The sequence below is a fragment of the Parasteatoda tepidariorum genome, chromosome 1 (assembly GCF_043381705.1).
Source record: "Parasteatoda tepidariorum isolate YZ-2023 chromosome 1, CAS_Ptep_4.0, whole genome shotgun sequence".
Taxonomy (NCBI): Eukaryota; Metazoa; Arthropoda; class Arachnida; order Araneae; family Theridiidae; genus Parasteatoda; species Parasteatoda tepidariorum.
This window is the reverse complement of record NC_092204.1, coordinates 67,493,204-67,509,963: the sequence shown is the minus strand read 5'-3', so window position 1 is coordinate 67,509,963 and position 16,760 is coordinate 67,493,204. Positions and strand designations below refer to the sequence as shown.

At 29.4% G+C, this 16,760-nt stretch overlaps 2 protein-coding genes across 2 annotated transcripts in view; one reads left to right on the top strand and one right to left on the bottom strand.

Annotated features, from left to right (window-relative positions):
- Positions 1-3,573: 3,573 nt before the first annotated feature.
- Positions 3,574-9,823, bottom strand: LOC107449423 (U7 snRNA-associated Sm-like protein LSm10). Its single transcript, XM_016064942.3, has 3 exons — positions 9,532-9,823; positions 7,422-7,517; positions 3,574-3,988 (listed from the first exon to the last, which is right to left on the bottom strand). Exons 1-3 carry the CDS (start codon positions 9,657-9,659, stop codon positions 3,676-3,678), a joined length of 537 nt encoding a protein of 178 aa, XP_015920428.2. The 5' UTR covers positions 9,660-9,823; the 3' UTR covers positions 3,574-3,675.
- Positions 9,824-15,711: 5,888 nt separating this feature from the next.
- The window catches only part of LOC107449424 (MAGUK p55 subfamily member 7), a 38,748-nt gene continuing 37,699 nt past the window's right edge, over positions 15,712-16,760 (top strand). The window contains exon 1 of the mRNA XM_016064943.3: positions 15,712-15,845. The gene's annotated coding sequence lies outside the window, so the exon portion shown is untranslated. The remainder of the gene's footprint in view (positions 15,846-16,760) is intronic.

Sequence of the window (16,760 nt, the reverse complement as noted above, 5' to 3'; positions counted from 1 at the left end):
GTGAAAAGTTTATGAAAAATGCAGTCAGGGTGCAACGTTGGCTTTATTGAATAAATTGATATGGAGAAATGGTCTATGGTGGTATGAGAAAGTGATCCACCGTTTGTGAAGGTAATTCACAAATATCGAATGTTGGGATGAGTGAGCGCGTGCGAGCATGAAATGGGCGAAAGTGTGACAGTCTAGAAACGTAACATACAGTCGCTCCAAGCTTGATGAAATAGCATCATGCTAAACCTTTTCCAGGGGGCTGTGACAAGTTGTCAGATCTGATCTTAGGGTTCGCTGGTGGGCACGAGACACTTTCAGCTTAAGAATAGGGGGAGGAATCTCCTCCACAGCTAAGACAGAGGATCAAGTTACAGGGTGATGTGTTTTATTGTTTTAATTTTTAGTTATTGTTAAGTTAAAATTTTGTTCAAAACCGAAACTCATGATTTTCCAGGTGCGCGGATACCCTATATTTAGCATTTTAATAATTTATGGTTATGAAATACGGCATGAAACATCAGTACTTTTTTTCTGCTTTAGCGTTAAAGGTAAAAACTTCTTAACACAGCTCACTTCAAACAATAATTTTTCAGGTCAGCAGTTATTTAAATATGAAAGAAACAGTTATTCATAATCGAAATTTAATTTACAAAATGTATAAATTTTAGAATATAAATGGAAAAAAATAACTACTTTTTCCGGATTTTATATTTTAGTACAAGTATAATTCCAATAATCTAACAGATCTTTTTTAGTAACTAGTAGACCATAATTGAAAAATATCGAAAAACAGTGAAACCTCAAAGAAAGACCACCTCACTTTTGGGAGGCACGGAATTTTTTCCATAGACTTGGTGTTGAAAATAACCTTTATGTGAGGCCATTAAAACCTCTCCCAGCGACTGGAAAGCATCTGCACCCAATGCGGAAAAGGTAAAATAAAGAAACATGAAAAAAATATCATAACAAAAAATTTAAAAATCATAATTTTAAAAAAAATTAAATTTAAAAATTAAAATATCATAACAAATAAGTAGATTATAATGTAATCAAAATATTTGTGAGGCTCTAATTTAGAGAGCTCTTTTAGAAGATACAACTTCATGTTGCACTCAGAGTGCACTAAAGAAGATAATATCAATGATTTACTTTTAGAGTTGAAAGTTAAATTAGAAAAAAAAATTATTTTAGAAAAAACAAGCATATCAAATAAACAAACTTCTTCTCACCTTTTAAAGCTAACTAATTTTTAAGATATAAAATTAAATACAAACTTAAAACATAAACGTTATTTATTTAAAATAGATTTATCATGCATTATTGGTAAATTTGTTTTTAAATTTAATTATATCTGTTGGGATAATTTTAATAGATGCTAAATATTATTCATTCCGTCACCAAATAAAGTGGCATTTCCGCACCAAGAAAATGACACAGACTAAAATTAAAATAGTTTGCGAAAAAATAATGTACCTTCGCTAACGATTTTGAAGTCGATGGAGGTAACCTCTAAGCATGATCTAACTCCATCAACAACCATTTTACTGTTCAACAGAAAGAGGTTTCACTGTATATTTTTGCTTGTAATCAGGGCATCAGAAAAAATATTTATATAAAAAGGGACACTGGTAACCCATCTGCACCAAAGGGTTGACAGAGATTATGCTTATGTCTTCCTATAATAGAAAAAGTCTTCAGTTGAAAAATTTTTAAAATTATATTATAACAATCAATTTGAAAATTTCCTATGCTTTAAATCGGGAGTGAAATATCCAATTAAATTTTATCTTTCTAAATTTAATACGTATAAAAAGATATTTATCTTTACTTTTCCAGTCTATAGAAGTTTTCAGTTTGCTTGGTGGCTATAGTGGATTATGGCTTGGATTTTCTTTGTTGAGCTGCTACAACTACATCTTAAAGAAATGTGTGGAATTAGTGCAAAAGAAAAATTTCAGCAACAGGAGCAAAAGTTAAACACTAACGAAGCCATCATAGAGCTATGTAACTATTTTGTCCTTTTTACAATAGCAGTTAAATTTGTTTTCATAATTTCATTTAATTAAAATGTGGGTGATATACAAAATTTGAGAAAACACTTATTGCAAGCTCATTTTCTTCTTATGTCAAGCAAAAATTAAATAATTCACATTTCCAGAAATAAAAAGTAGCTATGAAATTGCACAAAATTTACATGTTAAGAATAAAACTTATTTTCATATAAAAATTTAGATGAATTACATTGAAAGTTATCAAAATAAGAGAGAACTTATTCAGAAATTTTTTTTAAATGCATATGAAGTTTAAAATCGCTATAAAATATGAAAACTAATAAAATCACATTTCATACAAAGGAATGAAGGTTTACCTACATATGAATGGGAAAAAACGCTAAAAGAAAGATACACAGTAGACTACTCATTCATTCTAACTCAGAAGTAAAAAAAATAAATAGAAAGTTTGAATTTACCAAAAATTGAATTATACAAAATTCTAAAATAAGCAGCGATAGGGAGAAAAAAATATTGTAACATAGAATCAAAGACTAACAAAGTATTAATAAATTTATTTAATCAGTATAACAGAATTTAAAAATAAAATATACATAAATACAAACATAAACAAATGGGGAGAAATGGTAAATGAGCCAATATTCATATTTTTATTCACTGATAACTTATAATAGTTCATAATCATAATTTTTATTCATTCAAATATTTTTTAAAGCAAAAATTTTATTAAACCTAGTTGAGAAAAATTTGTCTACCATAAGAGAAAAAGAAAGATTTTTGCATCGTGAACTGCGGCAGAATAATCGCCAATTCTTGGCAACTTCAGGGTAGCAGCTTAAGTAGAAAATATAGTGAATAAACTTTAAAGAAGAAAATATTACATATACTTTATTTCCCACGTAGAAAATATACTAATTCATAAATGTAGATTTAAGTGAGAGGTTATTACCAAAATTTTATGCTTCATGAAAAGAATGTTGTAAAAAAATACTTACAGACCAGTAATTTTAAAATTTAAGTTCTGAAAAATGCCTGACTAGCTCACATAATTCTGCATGGACAGCAATAACAACCACTAACTAAACTCAGTCAGTGGCGCAACAGCCCATGGAGGGCCAAGTCTGACTATGCCCATCCTAATTTTCTTTGCCTTGGGCTCTTGAAGATATTCCTCTTGAGCGGTCAGTCGAACACAGAATCCCCAATGTTAAGTCCACAAGCAGGCTTGGTACTAAGCTTATCGACCTACTGAAGAAATGAAAGGGTGAGTCAACCTTGCCTAGTCCTAGAATAGAACCCCAGACCTGTGACACAGGAGCACAAAGCACTACTACTCAACCGCCAGATTTCCGAAATAACTAAACTACTTAAGGTTAAAAGGTCAAAACAATCATTTTATGTACTCTGAAAAAGAAACTAGCTTTTATGAGAAAAAATGCAAATATTGGGACAAAAAACTAAAGATTAGAGCAAATCAGTAATAAAAAAAATCTTAGTAGGAAATTCAAATTATACAACCTCTCCTTTTTAGCAGAAGAAAAGATTCAAAATCACAGAATAACAAGCAACATTCAACATTTATCAACTTAGGTTTATTATTAAACATGAAAAATACAGCAATTAAAAAAATGAATATGAGTTTATACAAGCATATACATGACAAAGCTGAAATTTAATATCTGCTGCTGCCATAGCCACCAGAACTTCGATAGCTACTGCTTCCTCCTCCATAGCCGCCGCCTCCTCCGTAACTTCCACCTCCTCCATAGCCGCCGCCTCCACCACTGCGATATCCACCACTGCTGCCACCTCCACCTCTACGAAAGCCGCCTCCTCCACCACCACCACCTCGTCTTCCACCTCCACGTCCTCCTCCTCGTCTACCCCCTCTACCGCCACGACCTCTAGCAGGTCTTCTGGATAAATCTTCTAGCTTATTTTTTATGGTCTTAATTGGATCAATTTCCTCAGGAATGTGTACAAATCTAAAAAATAACATAAGAAAATAGAATTTAAAATACAAAAATTTTATAAACATTTTTTTTTCGAAGATTAACAAAATTAAATTATATACACCAAGGCTCAAAATAAATGGTCAGGGTCGGAACCACTAACATGTCACTTGGACCACCGTGAAATAATTATCAATGGTCCCTCAGCAATTGATGTAAAAGGATGGCACACTGTTTCATTTTAGGACTTTGGTTCATGTTTTGACCAGTGTTTTTGTCACAGAATAGAATATTCTCTCATAATTATGGAAAATACACTCTGTTTTGTAATTTTTTTTAATTTAAATTCACTTTACTAGCTCTTTAGGCCATCTATTTAATTTTTTTAATCTCCATTCTTTATGTAAATTCTATAATTATTTCATACCCTTTTTTAAGACAGACATTAAAATAATGACTTATATCTATGAAAAAAATATATCGATAAATCACAGTTTCTGACAAAAAAATTAATTTAAAAATAAATGAGAATGAAGGGATAGGAAATATTTTCAAAAATTAAAAAACTGCTCGCAGCAGGATTTTTGGTTCGAAAGTCAAAACTTTTTCTCAAAATAGCAGAAGAATATTATTATACAAATACAATGTTTAATGCATTTTAAAATTTTACATCCATTTTTAGAAAATATCTTACAGTGAATTCAATAAAAACAATTGTATATCAAATGGGGGTTTCTTCAATTACAAAAAAAACTAAAATCTAAAACCAAATTATTAATTTCCATGAACTTTTTTGAGCATTTTATAGGCAGTGGAACCACAAAGTAAATATGAAGTATAAGTATATTGAGACTTGCAGAACTCCTCCAGATATCAGTCTCAAGTCGTGACAGGTACTATGGTTACGAGGAAAAGTCGCTTCGAATAAGGGTGTGGGAGTAATAGTTTTGCCTCAATCTTGGCATAAGTCTGCATGAGTAAAATCAATCGACACCTTTGTTCTTTCAGTGCACCACCATCAAAAATGTGCTCCTACTTATTACCATAGCAGCAGACTGCCCAAGACTTTCAGTCTGGAGGACCATTCCTCAAAACAGTGTTTTCACTACAGCGCGAGAACGCGAGAATCTCGCGTATTTTTTTCTTTTCTCGCATTAAAAAATTATTACCGCGAGAAATTCGCACATTCTATAAATCAATTTCAAAATTCGCGAATTTCTTGCATTTTGGAAAAAGCTTCGAATTACGCCATTTAGAAAAAAATCCGTTTCACTTTTCTTCCTAGATCNTTTTTTTTTTTTTTAGTTTTTTTTTCAATGTTTTCTTGACTTTCTGATATGATCGCATGAGATTTACTTTTAAAAAAAACGGGGGGGGGGGCAAAATTAAGGTTTTGCCCGGAACGCCAAAATGTCTAGGGCCGGCCCTGTTAGCACTCAAAACCGAATTAAGACAAAATATCGTATACAAATGACTGATAAACATTTGAGCAACCTAATAAGAAAACCTGATAAAAAAGTAGATATAGAACGTTTTCCATATGATGATGCAGCAAAAATATTCAATGCTTTAAAAATTGGAAAATGTTAAAAATGTATTATAATTTAAGAAATATTTTTTTTTCAAGTCTATTCGCGTTTTTTTAATTTTTAGAAATCTCACTTAACTTTTTGAGATCTCACCCTGTTTTTGAGAAAGGGTGAGAAATTCTCTCTCATTTTTTTTCTGTAATGAAAACACTGTCAAAACCACACAGTATTCAATTTTGTTAAATTGCTTCTTACAGCAATGCATTCTAAGCATGATCTGATACTTCAATTTCGCCACACAGAGCGGTAAATTTGGAATAGTTCTAAAATTATATTGTATATTGAAAAAAATATATATTAATATTGTTCTGAAAATAAAAATACTCTAAAATAAATTTATTTTTAATTTATTTAAAAGTATAAATAAACAAAAAAAAAATTCTAAAATTACAAAATTAAAAACTTAATGTTCATGGCTATTACAATTAGGCTTCACTCAAAAGGCAGTATATTTTACTAAGCTCTACACGATTTCATTAACAAAAATAAGAAAAGCATAATAGTTTTGAACACATTTGAAATATAAAAGAGTGTATTAATATCTGTTCTATAATTTAAACAGAAAATCTGCTTATTATCATAACAGACATTTTTTATTGAGCCTAACTATTTAAAAAATAACTGTGTTTCCCACAAAACTGCTCATTGAAAGCAGAATGGTTTATTTTTATTTTACAACCAGAATTGAACAGCAGACCAAATTCTGATTTTAGGACTTTCAATGTTCAATTACGTGGCCTTGTAATTTTGAACCCAATCCAGAAAATCTAGGATCAAGTATTGGAACAAACTAGCCTTCATGGAGGAAATTTTGATGGAACTAACGCACAATTGTGTTAACATGGGGAGGAAAACCATGAAAATCTTCCATTTTAACCCATAATTCGTCTACCACTGGGGATATTTCTTATTAGCACTGTAGTCAGTTCAAAGCGAGAGCAGAATTCAGATCAACCAGCCACATCTGGCATTAGAACAGCAGCTCAATATAAGCTTTCATGAAAACTCATCTATATCTTTAAATATAGCAACTTCAGTATTCATTATGCTATTTCGGTATTTTTTTTCTAGATGGATCACTTGCCAGTAACATTGTTTTTTTCTTCTCTTGAGAGAATAAAATTAAGAAGAAAATTTGTTTATATGCTAAAATTATAACCAAATTATTGTTGAATTGTTTTTAGCGATTTCATTATAAAACATAAAGCATTAGATACTTTAGTGGATAAAAAAAATAATTAATGTGCATGATTTCACATAAATAAACTAACTTAAATTTACATTTATCTAAAAAGTTAACTTTTGCAATTATTCAGAAAACAAAATTTGTTAATAACAATATCAGATTAATGTGGTTACTATTTTTAGAATTTTGAAACTATATGTTCTTTTTTTTTTACTTATTTAATCGAAATGTTCACATTTTGATACTTTAAAAAAGGCTGTAAGTTCTTATCAATAATTTTTTCATTACAAAGCCTTTCCCCCAAATTAACTTGTTGTTAGTCTTGTTAATAACAAGTTAGGCTAAACATCTTTTAAAATTTCTAAGAATATAGGTAAACAATTTAAATCTAGCCTCTAAGAACAAGAAATTCACAACTTTTTCTTGCGACAGAAACATGCTCTTTTATGATGTTATAAAATTTGAATCAATATATTTTTTAAAAAAATTAAAAATGGCAGTAAAACAAGTTAATATTTTCTTTCATTTCAGTTATTTTATAGCAGTATAAATATTTATGAGAACATAAATTTTATCTACAAAAGATCTGCTACAAAAGAAAGTATTACATTAAAGAATAGAGAAGTTTACGTTATAGGAAGGAACAAAACTAAAAATATTTCAATATAGATTTTTAGTAAAATAAACAAACCGAATGAATTTTCCTTGACAACAGTAACGGCTGAAGTTTTGAGATAGACCAGACGGTGCGGTATATGTGACATCAGTCATCTCGATGTTCATATACCTAAAAATAAAACAGCAAAAAACATAACTTAAAATATCAACAACAAAAATAGTTTCAAACCATCGGTCATTGTAGGATTACAGGTAATCAGCACGTCTATAAGGATATTTTTGATTTCAAAAAACATTTCTAATTTAAAATAAACTTTTACAACTTTTTGGTTACTCCTGTTACATTTCAAAAACAAAATAAATTGACCTTTTTAATCAAAGAAATACATATCTTCGTATAATTTTTAAAGTTAATTGAAAAAAAGGATACTTACTAATATCATAAAAAATATTCCAACAAACAAAAACTGTATTCCTATCTGAATTGGTGTTAGCATTGAAATTCATAAATTTACAAATGACGATCATAATACAAATGACAAATGAAATTCATAATAATACAAATGACAATCTGGACTCTAAAATCGCGTGAATATGAATCACAATATTGGATTTCACAATCATGTGAACATGAATCTCGGCATTGGATTTAAAAAATGTGAAAATACAGATCATGCTGCATTACTTTTAGATGGTGTAAATACGAATCACAATTAATAATTTTGAAATCGCGTATAAAAACGAAAATTTATGTTTGATATTACAACAGCATAAACGAATCACGACATGGGATTTGGACGACATGGGACGAATCGCGAGAATACCAATCGCTACATAGGACTTTAAAAAGCGTAAATACAAATCGCAAAAATAATTGCAATTTTATTTTGGTCTCACTTGTTGAAATAGGGCTTTACATTTAGGCACATGTAAAATTGGCAACAAAAAAAAAACTGTACGAGGGTCATTCTTGCTGAATTCAGTTTTTGCACTCTGATCACAATTGCATAAGATAAAGATCTTGTTGAAAAATAGTTCCCCACAAATAACTCAATTAGGTTTAACCATTTTCTCCATAACAATCGGAACTATATTCAGGGAGAATGAACTTTAATTCACAGAAAGCTTTCAGCAAATCCTTACTTATTTTTTCAGATAAATTTTGGAAGATTAAGAATTATTTAGTGCTTAGGTGATAACAGTAAAAGAAATACTTCGCTTTTAGTGTAATAATTTTTTACAGTTAGAAAAGCTAAGAGCAATAACTATATGGGAAGATTTGCTTCATGATCTGCGGCAGAATCAGAAAATCCAGGCAACTCCCCGGTGCCAGCCTTGCCGGAAAGAAATATCACTGAAGGAGATCAACTCGAATTAATGTTACTCATAGGTGTAGGTATATATCCATTCCTATATAAACAGGGGTCTGTCCAAGCCAAATTTACTACCGTTTAGCCGTACCTTCAGAAATTCAACTTTAGGAAAAACAGTAGTTTCCCAAAATACTTTTTTCTTTTTGTGTCTCGTAAAAAACGATAAATCCATATTTTTACCTTATTTTTTGGTTAATTTTTTTAATTTTCACAAATTATGTCTAATTTTCACAAAATAGGTACTTCTCAGAAAAACCTACACAGACCCCAGACAACCCTACAAACAAACCATGACATTTTTTTTTTTCAAAATTTGCAAGTTTAAAATTCGTTAGGTGTCTTGGCTATTGTAGTTAACATGACGTTCTTCCCACAAAAATTCCCACTGTATTTTACTATTACACGTTTATGCCAAATTTAATAATTATAGTTAACGATTAAGCCTAAATTAAACAGAAATCTGCACTCTAGCGGCGGAAACAAAAATTACTTTCGAATTCAAAATTTGGTTTATTACACAATTAAAAACTCTCTGTTTCAACAAATCAGTACACGAAACATAACTAAACACACCCCTTTAAAATTAAAACAAGAAAATAAAAGTCTTAATAAAATAAAAGACTTATTAAAATATATAAGAATGGGTTTAGAATAGAATAGAAATTACTTAAAAAAATTCACTTATTACACTTTGTTAGAACTATTTAATATCAACACAGGTGAAAAAAAAAAGGAAAAATACTTCACTACTTCAGAATTCTTTTGCAAAGGCATATATATAAATATATTTGATAAAGAACAAAAGCATACCCGTCAACCGATTGAATTTTTCCTTTTACAGATGTCTCATCACGAAAGTCGACCGTAGTTGTCTCACCCTCTAGCCCTTGTATCAAACTTACTAGAGTTCTTGTTGATAAAGCTCGTTCTCGAGCCATTTCATAAAATTAAGTTAAGTTAAATTTAAACACAAATTCTAACCAAACGAACACAAATTCTAACCAAGAGAACACAAATTCAAACGAATTCTAAGAAACTTAAGGCCGGCAAAAAAGGAACTACTACACTACTCAGTTACAGTTTGGTAATCACAGTTGATATTAGTGTGGCTGTTGCTTGGCTGACCGCTTTTTTAATAAATAGAGGCATTTNAGGGCGGTCAGCCAAGACAGTGCGTATTAGTGTAGTTACGGCTGCATTGAAACTCGCTGAAAAGAAATTTGCAAGTTTTATTGGCTGATTTTATCATCGTTTAAATCGCGATCGTTTAATCATTGTTTCGTTTACCATACATAAAAAGACCCCTATATTAGTCCCTGGTGTTTACTAAATTTGACCTTACGCGCATTTTTGAATTACTTACTGGACTCAAATTTGTGTTTTTTCATTCTACATTTTCACTCTGTTCTAGAAAACCGGGGTCGGTAGCGCGTTGGGCCTATGTCCAAGGGGTCATGAGTTCGATCACCGCCTGCCGATGATTCCCCGTAAGCAAAATGGTGAATGGTGCGCACTAAATCTATTGCTGTCACGAAGTCTTACTAGTTCCCATAATAAATCAATACCTGTGGGATTATTGGATTGGAGCTTGTTCGTGCTCTGGTTCAGGACAAAATTACGATCTGAGGATGGATGGTGTGTGAATGTCTCCTCCCAGTAAAATGAGATGTGACGTACGTGTGTTGCCGTTGGATCCTCCTCTGCTATGTTTACCAGACCGTTACCAGCAGCCCATTGTTCAGTTCTAGTGTGACTTGAATAAAAGTACCGTACCGCACCTATTCAAGAGATTTTTTTTTTTCAGTTTAATGTCATGAGGTTGCAACTTCCATTCAACATTATAATAAAGAAATAATTAATAAACGTTTCCATGATTAAGACTATTTTCCGAAGGCTCCGTCGTCTTTTAAAGTGATTCTTTTTGCCAATAATACGTTATTTTCATAACTGCTGTGAGTTTACAACAGTTTTACCCTGATACATTGCTGTGAGTTTACAGCAGTTACGTTGGATTTTTAGGGAGAATTTTACCTATCTAAGGCTAGCGCTGTCTTTGTTTTATCTGAAAATGGCGCAAAACGTCAATATTGAAAAGAGTCATAGTTTTGCGAAGGAAAAGCTTTTGAATCTAGTTTTTTTATATACAAAAAATTACTCCACTGCAGCATTACTTGGGCTCATAAAAATTAGCAAAAGTTGAGAACAAGGCAGTGATTTTGATAATTTTTCTCTAGGTTACCAAACAGGCAATTTTTAAAAAGTTCAATAACTTTTAAAATATTTAAATTATTTGTGCGTTCTAAAACCCAGATAAATCTTCAAGGCATATCGAGTGGCCTTAAATAATTTATACCAAAGTAAAGGAAAAGTACCACAAAAATTGCTGCACACACCAAGGCATAGAAAATAATATAAAAAAATTACGCGATTTTCAGGTTTACCTTTTTAATTTAATTTAATAGCTAGTATTAACTACTACTGCAACTGTTAAAAATGGGAAGATGAAAGAGGATATTGTTTTTATTTTATACATAAAAAAAGGCTTTCAATTTTATTTCTAAGTTAATGAATTGGAAGAATTTTTATTCCTTTTTAATTCTAAAAATATTGTTATCCAGATACAAAGAAGCAGATAGACAGATCTTTCAAGTAGAAAGTAGATGTATCGTAATATTGATAAATAGACATATGAATTTGCATAAGGAAGAGCTCGCTTCGCACACAAACACTCACGATTGCCTTTGCGATCACATTTATTCTTTTATGATTAACAGACTCTTCCATCAGAATTAAAAATTATTGAATTAAAAGTCTCCAAAGTTTTTTTATTCTATTAATGCAGATTAATCTCCTGGTTCTCTTAAGACAAATTATTTTTGTTAGAAAATTTCAGTTCCTATAATATTAAGTTTTGAAAGTAAAGCAGAGAGTTTTCGAAAATTTTTTCAAAAACTTGTTAACAGTTTTATAGTTTCCTAGGAACGCTTGGACAACTTCATTATCTGATTACAATAATTATATAAAAATTGATGTCGAATTTTAATTTCAAAGAAAAATTTCGAGTACTGATATGGTTCAAATTTTGTACTATAAACAGTATCATACTGAAACTTGTTAATTATAACTTTAATTTCAGAAACAATTTAAAAACTTCCTTCTTAACTTTGTGCCTATTTATTTGTGACAACAAGCACTCCCCTGAACTTCAATACCGAAGGAAATAATAATAATAATAAATTCTATATTTTTAATACTAAAATTGGAATATTTTTAACCCAAGCAAAGCAATTTTGTAACTATGAGAAATATCGTATTAAACGATTTTTTAAATTAAGAATAAAACAGTGTTCCACAAATTTCTAAAAACGTAAATTGTTTTGGTTAATTCGAAACGAATACATATACAATAACACACTGCGTCGCCAGCAAATCAAAGGTACCCCTGGTTCGCAACCGTTTAGCTACGTTAAGATTTACATTAAAAAAATAATAACAAAAGATAAAGCATACTTTCATTTTTCAAAATCTTTTCTTGATTTCTTATAGAATAAGGTGTTTAATAATCCATTTTATTTTTATTAAAATGAAATCGCTGTAGTGTTTCCACATTGCCCAATTTGTCGAAATTATTTACCCTGATACATTGTTATTTTTAACTCAATAAGTTTGTTATCACACATAATTCTGGTGATCAACATCTAGCACCGACCGTCTGTTCAACTTTTTGATCCATTACATTTGAAGTTTGTTCTGCGATAGGGTTTTTTTTCATGGCGCAAAATAAAACCCATAGCTCTGAATTTTAAAAAAAAGAAAATTCTTTGTATTTTTTTAAAGATAAGAAAAACCGTACCTAAAATAGCTGTTGTTTGCTGTTGTTTTTTGTTGCAAGTCATTTAAAATAAATGTCATTATTTTATCATGACAACTGTTTTAATAACATTTTGTGAAAGAAAATTTTTAATATCAGTGTAATAGTGCTTTGATGCTTCCAAAATATCAATCCGATTTTTATTTATTTTCGTTTAAATAATACAAAATACTGAATAGCTTAAAATTTATAAAATTAGTTTTTAAACATAAAAGTTGATTTTTTCACAACAACTTTAAGCAGACGCATCTTTCTTCGCACTTTTCCTCTGATCAAGTCATTATCGACGCAAAGACTGGTCACAAAGAAATAAAAAAGGAATGGCGCAAAAGTCCTGAACATATGAAGAAGAAGCAGGTATAAAACCTTAAAACACCAACATTCTGCAAGTTTCATAAAAGCTTTTTTTTTCTTTTTTTTTTTTTTTTTTTTGANGTCTTGAAATTTAAACAGACACAACTTTCTTCGCTCTTCTCCTCTGATCAAAGTCGCGCGTTATCGAGGCCAAGAAAGGTCGCAAAAAAAGAGAGAGAAAAAAGCATGGCGCAAGTTTCCTGAGCATGTGAAAAAGAAGCAGACATAAAACCCTGAAATCGCAACATTCTGCAAGTTTTAAAGATCGACGGTCTTTTTGAAACTTGTTTCTCAGAAATGACGGAAGCTATATTTTTTCTCATTTTAACAAATTCTTTTCGCCTTTAAGACTAAAGAATATACGTGTTGAAACTTTTCCCTGATGAAAATATTCCCGCCTAGAATTCCGAATAATACTTACCAACACACAGTTTCAGATCCCCTACTTAAGACAAAATAGCCACCTCATTTCACATTATGGAGATAAGTTTTTAACTTTTTAAAATTGTCTCTCTCTAACTCTAACCTATGACTTCAGACTCTTTTGTTCTTACAGAAGGAATATCAGATATCCACAGACATATTCTTTATAATTATTTCTTATTATAAATTGCATCAAGCAAAGAATTTCTATAGCTTTAAATAAAGATGCAGTTTTGTTAAAAAAAAAAAAAATAGTTACTCTGTTTTGAGACTTATTTTTTGACACTCTTCTCATTAAAACGCCTTTTATTGCATACAAATTTTTCTTAGTTACATAACTTAGACACTATTTAAAAAAAAAATTAATATGAAAGCTCTTAACTTAGTTTGATTTTCCTAATTGTTTTAACTAGCCCTATTGTTTGCTTGACTTAATTGTTTTTATCCTAATCAATTTTACTCTAGTTTGTCATTTTCTAAATAAATTTGACATAAATTAAATGTTAAATAACTAACTATACAGCTTGAGAAAGCTTGAAAATAAATTCTTTCTCCTTTATAGTTAAGTACAGAAGGTATTCTCAATAAGACAGTCCTGCTGTTAATTAAAGTTTGAGGTCTTCATTTGATGCAAATTCAATGTTGAGATTTCGGACGGAAGAAACATAAAGAAGAAAAAACTGGACGAAATGGAAGAGTTTAATATTGACCAATACAATTGTTTAGCGATAACGACAAACCAAGAGCTTAAATTTAAAACAAATAAAATAGATAAAAAATTTTAAAAAAATATGTAGTAATTTTAAATGATATAAAAATTTTACATTGTTTTTTTTTTTTTTTTTAATATTCACATATTTTTATTATTTATTATAAGAGTTTTGGTATTATTCAGTATTTTCATGTTATTATTTCATATTATTCATAGAATTTTCATATTATTTAAATAATATGAAAATTATCATACAGAATTTTAAATCCGCATATCCTATTACACTAATTATTTTGAATTATGTCCATTATTTTTCTAAATAGATATGTACACATACATGTCAATTAAAATGTATGCACTTGTTTGTAGATAAATGGGTGCTTATATTATTTTGAGTTAAATATATATTGTGCTTAAATACTTAGTTAATTATTCAAGAAATTATTTAAAAAAATTGTCACTTTGTTAACATTTTTTAAATGGATTAAATTTTCATTGCAATATTTTAAAGCTAAGGAATTTTTAAGTAATTTTCGATAATAATTTGATTTTTAATCAATTTTTATTTAAATTAAATTTCTTACTCTTTTTTTTTTTAATTTATTTACTTAACAATAAATAAACTAGTTTTTTTCTTTAAATCTATGATAAAGAGAATCCTATCAAAACGTGAAAAAAAATAACATTTATGTATAAAAATTTGCAAGATTGTTTTTTAAACTAATTACTCTATAACTAAAAATGCAATTAAAGATGTTCAAGATTGCTTTTCTTGACTTTCAGCTAAATATTAAAATATTTTTAAAGTTTTTTCTACTTAATAAAAATATTTTGAAATTATTTAAAATTAATCACTGATTTGAAAAGGAAAGTTATAGTTTTTTTTTATGAAATTTAGTTATCTAAGGGGAATGTAATAATTATTGCATTCCCCAAACTCTTTTAAATACTTACACTGTCATAGAAAAGACAAGAGCAGATATCTATAATTGAAAGTTTAGTAATTTAGTTAAAAAATTCTTAAATTTATTTCACAATTTGTAATTTCCCTTCCAATTCCTTTTTTCAAGAGGTAATATAAGTTTAATTATACATAAAAGTAAAACTAATAAATATAAAAATTGTCCAATTGTAATTGATCTTATTTTACTACATATTTATCTAATATTTTCAGTCACGACATTTTAGAGGCTTTAACAAGCAATAATAGTAACTGCTTAAAAATTACTGTTCACATTGAAGACAAAGCAACTTACTTACCTACGTCTTAGCTAAGGTTCATATAATATGATTCAGGGGCTAATTCAGGGACTTACATTTAGCAACTTACTTACGTATCATTTTAACATCTATGCTTTACAAAACAGGAGAGAAATATTTATACAAATCAAAGATTTATAACAATTAAAACTAACATGCTTAAAAAGCATATAACGCAGAGAGCACTACCGCTCACTCAAATCCAGCACAAAATTCAACTGCAGCCTGCCAGAGCAAGTTTGTAGGGTTACTGCAATAAATCGTATAGAGGCTGCAAAAGCAGTCCTTATACAGTAGCTAACATTCCTAAGCAAAACTGTAATAGTTTTCGATGCAATTTAAAATATTAATCGTCATCGAATTTAGTGGGCGGGGCGTGCATGCGTAATGCATTAAATGATAGAAACAAAAGTTTTCTGCTCCGCTCTATATTGTTATTATTTATTGCTATATTTTGCCTTAACAAATGAATGGATTACATACATAATATAAATAATCATTAAGGTTAGTCATTTATTTCATTTTGATTGATTGTCTTTTTATTTTGATTTATGTTTCAAAATGTATGAAAGACGAGCTTTAGATCCGATCTTTCACATTTTTGAACTTGGTATAGGCTGTAAAATTTGTTATCTTGTTGACTTTATTATAAATGATTGTATTTTTTTCATTTAACTTATTCTCCAATTTAACATTTTATGCAATACAATAAACACAGTTTGTTATGCTTAGATGATGTTTAAAAAATTAAATTCAAAGACGATAGATAATATTTAAAGCTAGTTTGTTTAAACAATTATATGATTAAAGATTGATTAACACTTTTATCATCTAAAGAATTCGTGAAATAAATTGTTCAATTTTCTTTTTAAATTCTTGCCTTCGAGTTTTGCAGCTTTTGGTCCCAACTATAAACTGAGACCTTTGAAGCAATTATGTCTTAAGTAAAACTTTGAACAGATTTTATTGCTGATACATCTTAGTAATGTATGATGCAAAGTATAAAATAATTCTAATGCTCTGTCAATGAATTCATATCTTGAGAAAGTTGAAATATGTTTGTCAGTAAAAGTTGAATGTCTTGAAGGGAAATTTCAGCCTATACCAAATTAAAGGCTAAGTTTTAGTTGCTCTAATGTATTTGCACATGAGAGACGGAAAAAAAATCACATAGGAGTAACTACCCAAAGCATATGAAATAGAAAAAATTTTATGAATGAAATAGAAAAATTTTTATTTTTTCTCTGTTGATAGTGAAGTTATGGGGATATTTCTGTACCATGATCTGTTGTACCAATTAAATTTTGAACTTGCAAATTTTTCTAAAAAAAGACATGTAGATGTTTATCCGGGGGTAGCTATGAGTTATACCTTTCGAGTTAGTTCCTTTCTGTGATGAGATGTACTTTCTGAAATCAT

Coding starts and splice junctions, on each gene's coding strand:
- LOC107449423 (XM_016064942.3), bottom strand. CDS start 9,659: ATGGCTCGAGAACGAGCTTTATCAACAAGAACTCTAGTAAGTTTGATA. Junction 7,518..9,531: donor AAAATTCAATCGGTTGACGG/GTATGCTTTTGT, acceptor TTTTATTTTTAG/GTATATGAACATCGAGATGA. Junction 3,989..7,421: donor TGTCAAGGAAAATTCATTCG/GTTTGTTTATTT, acceptor GTTATTTTTTAG/ATTTGTACACATTCCTGAGG.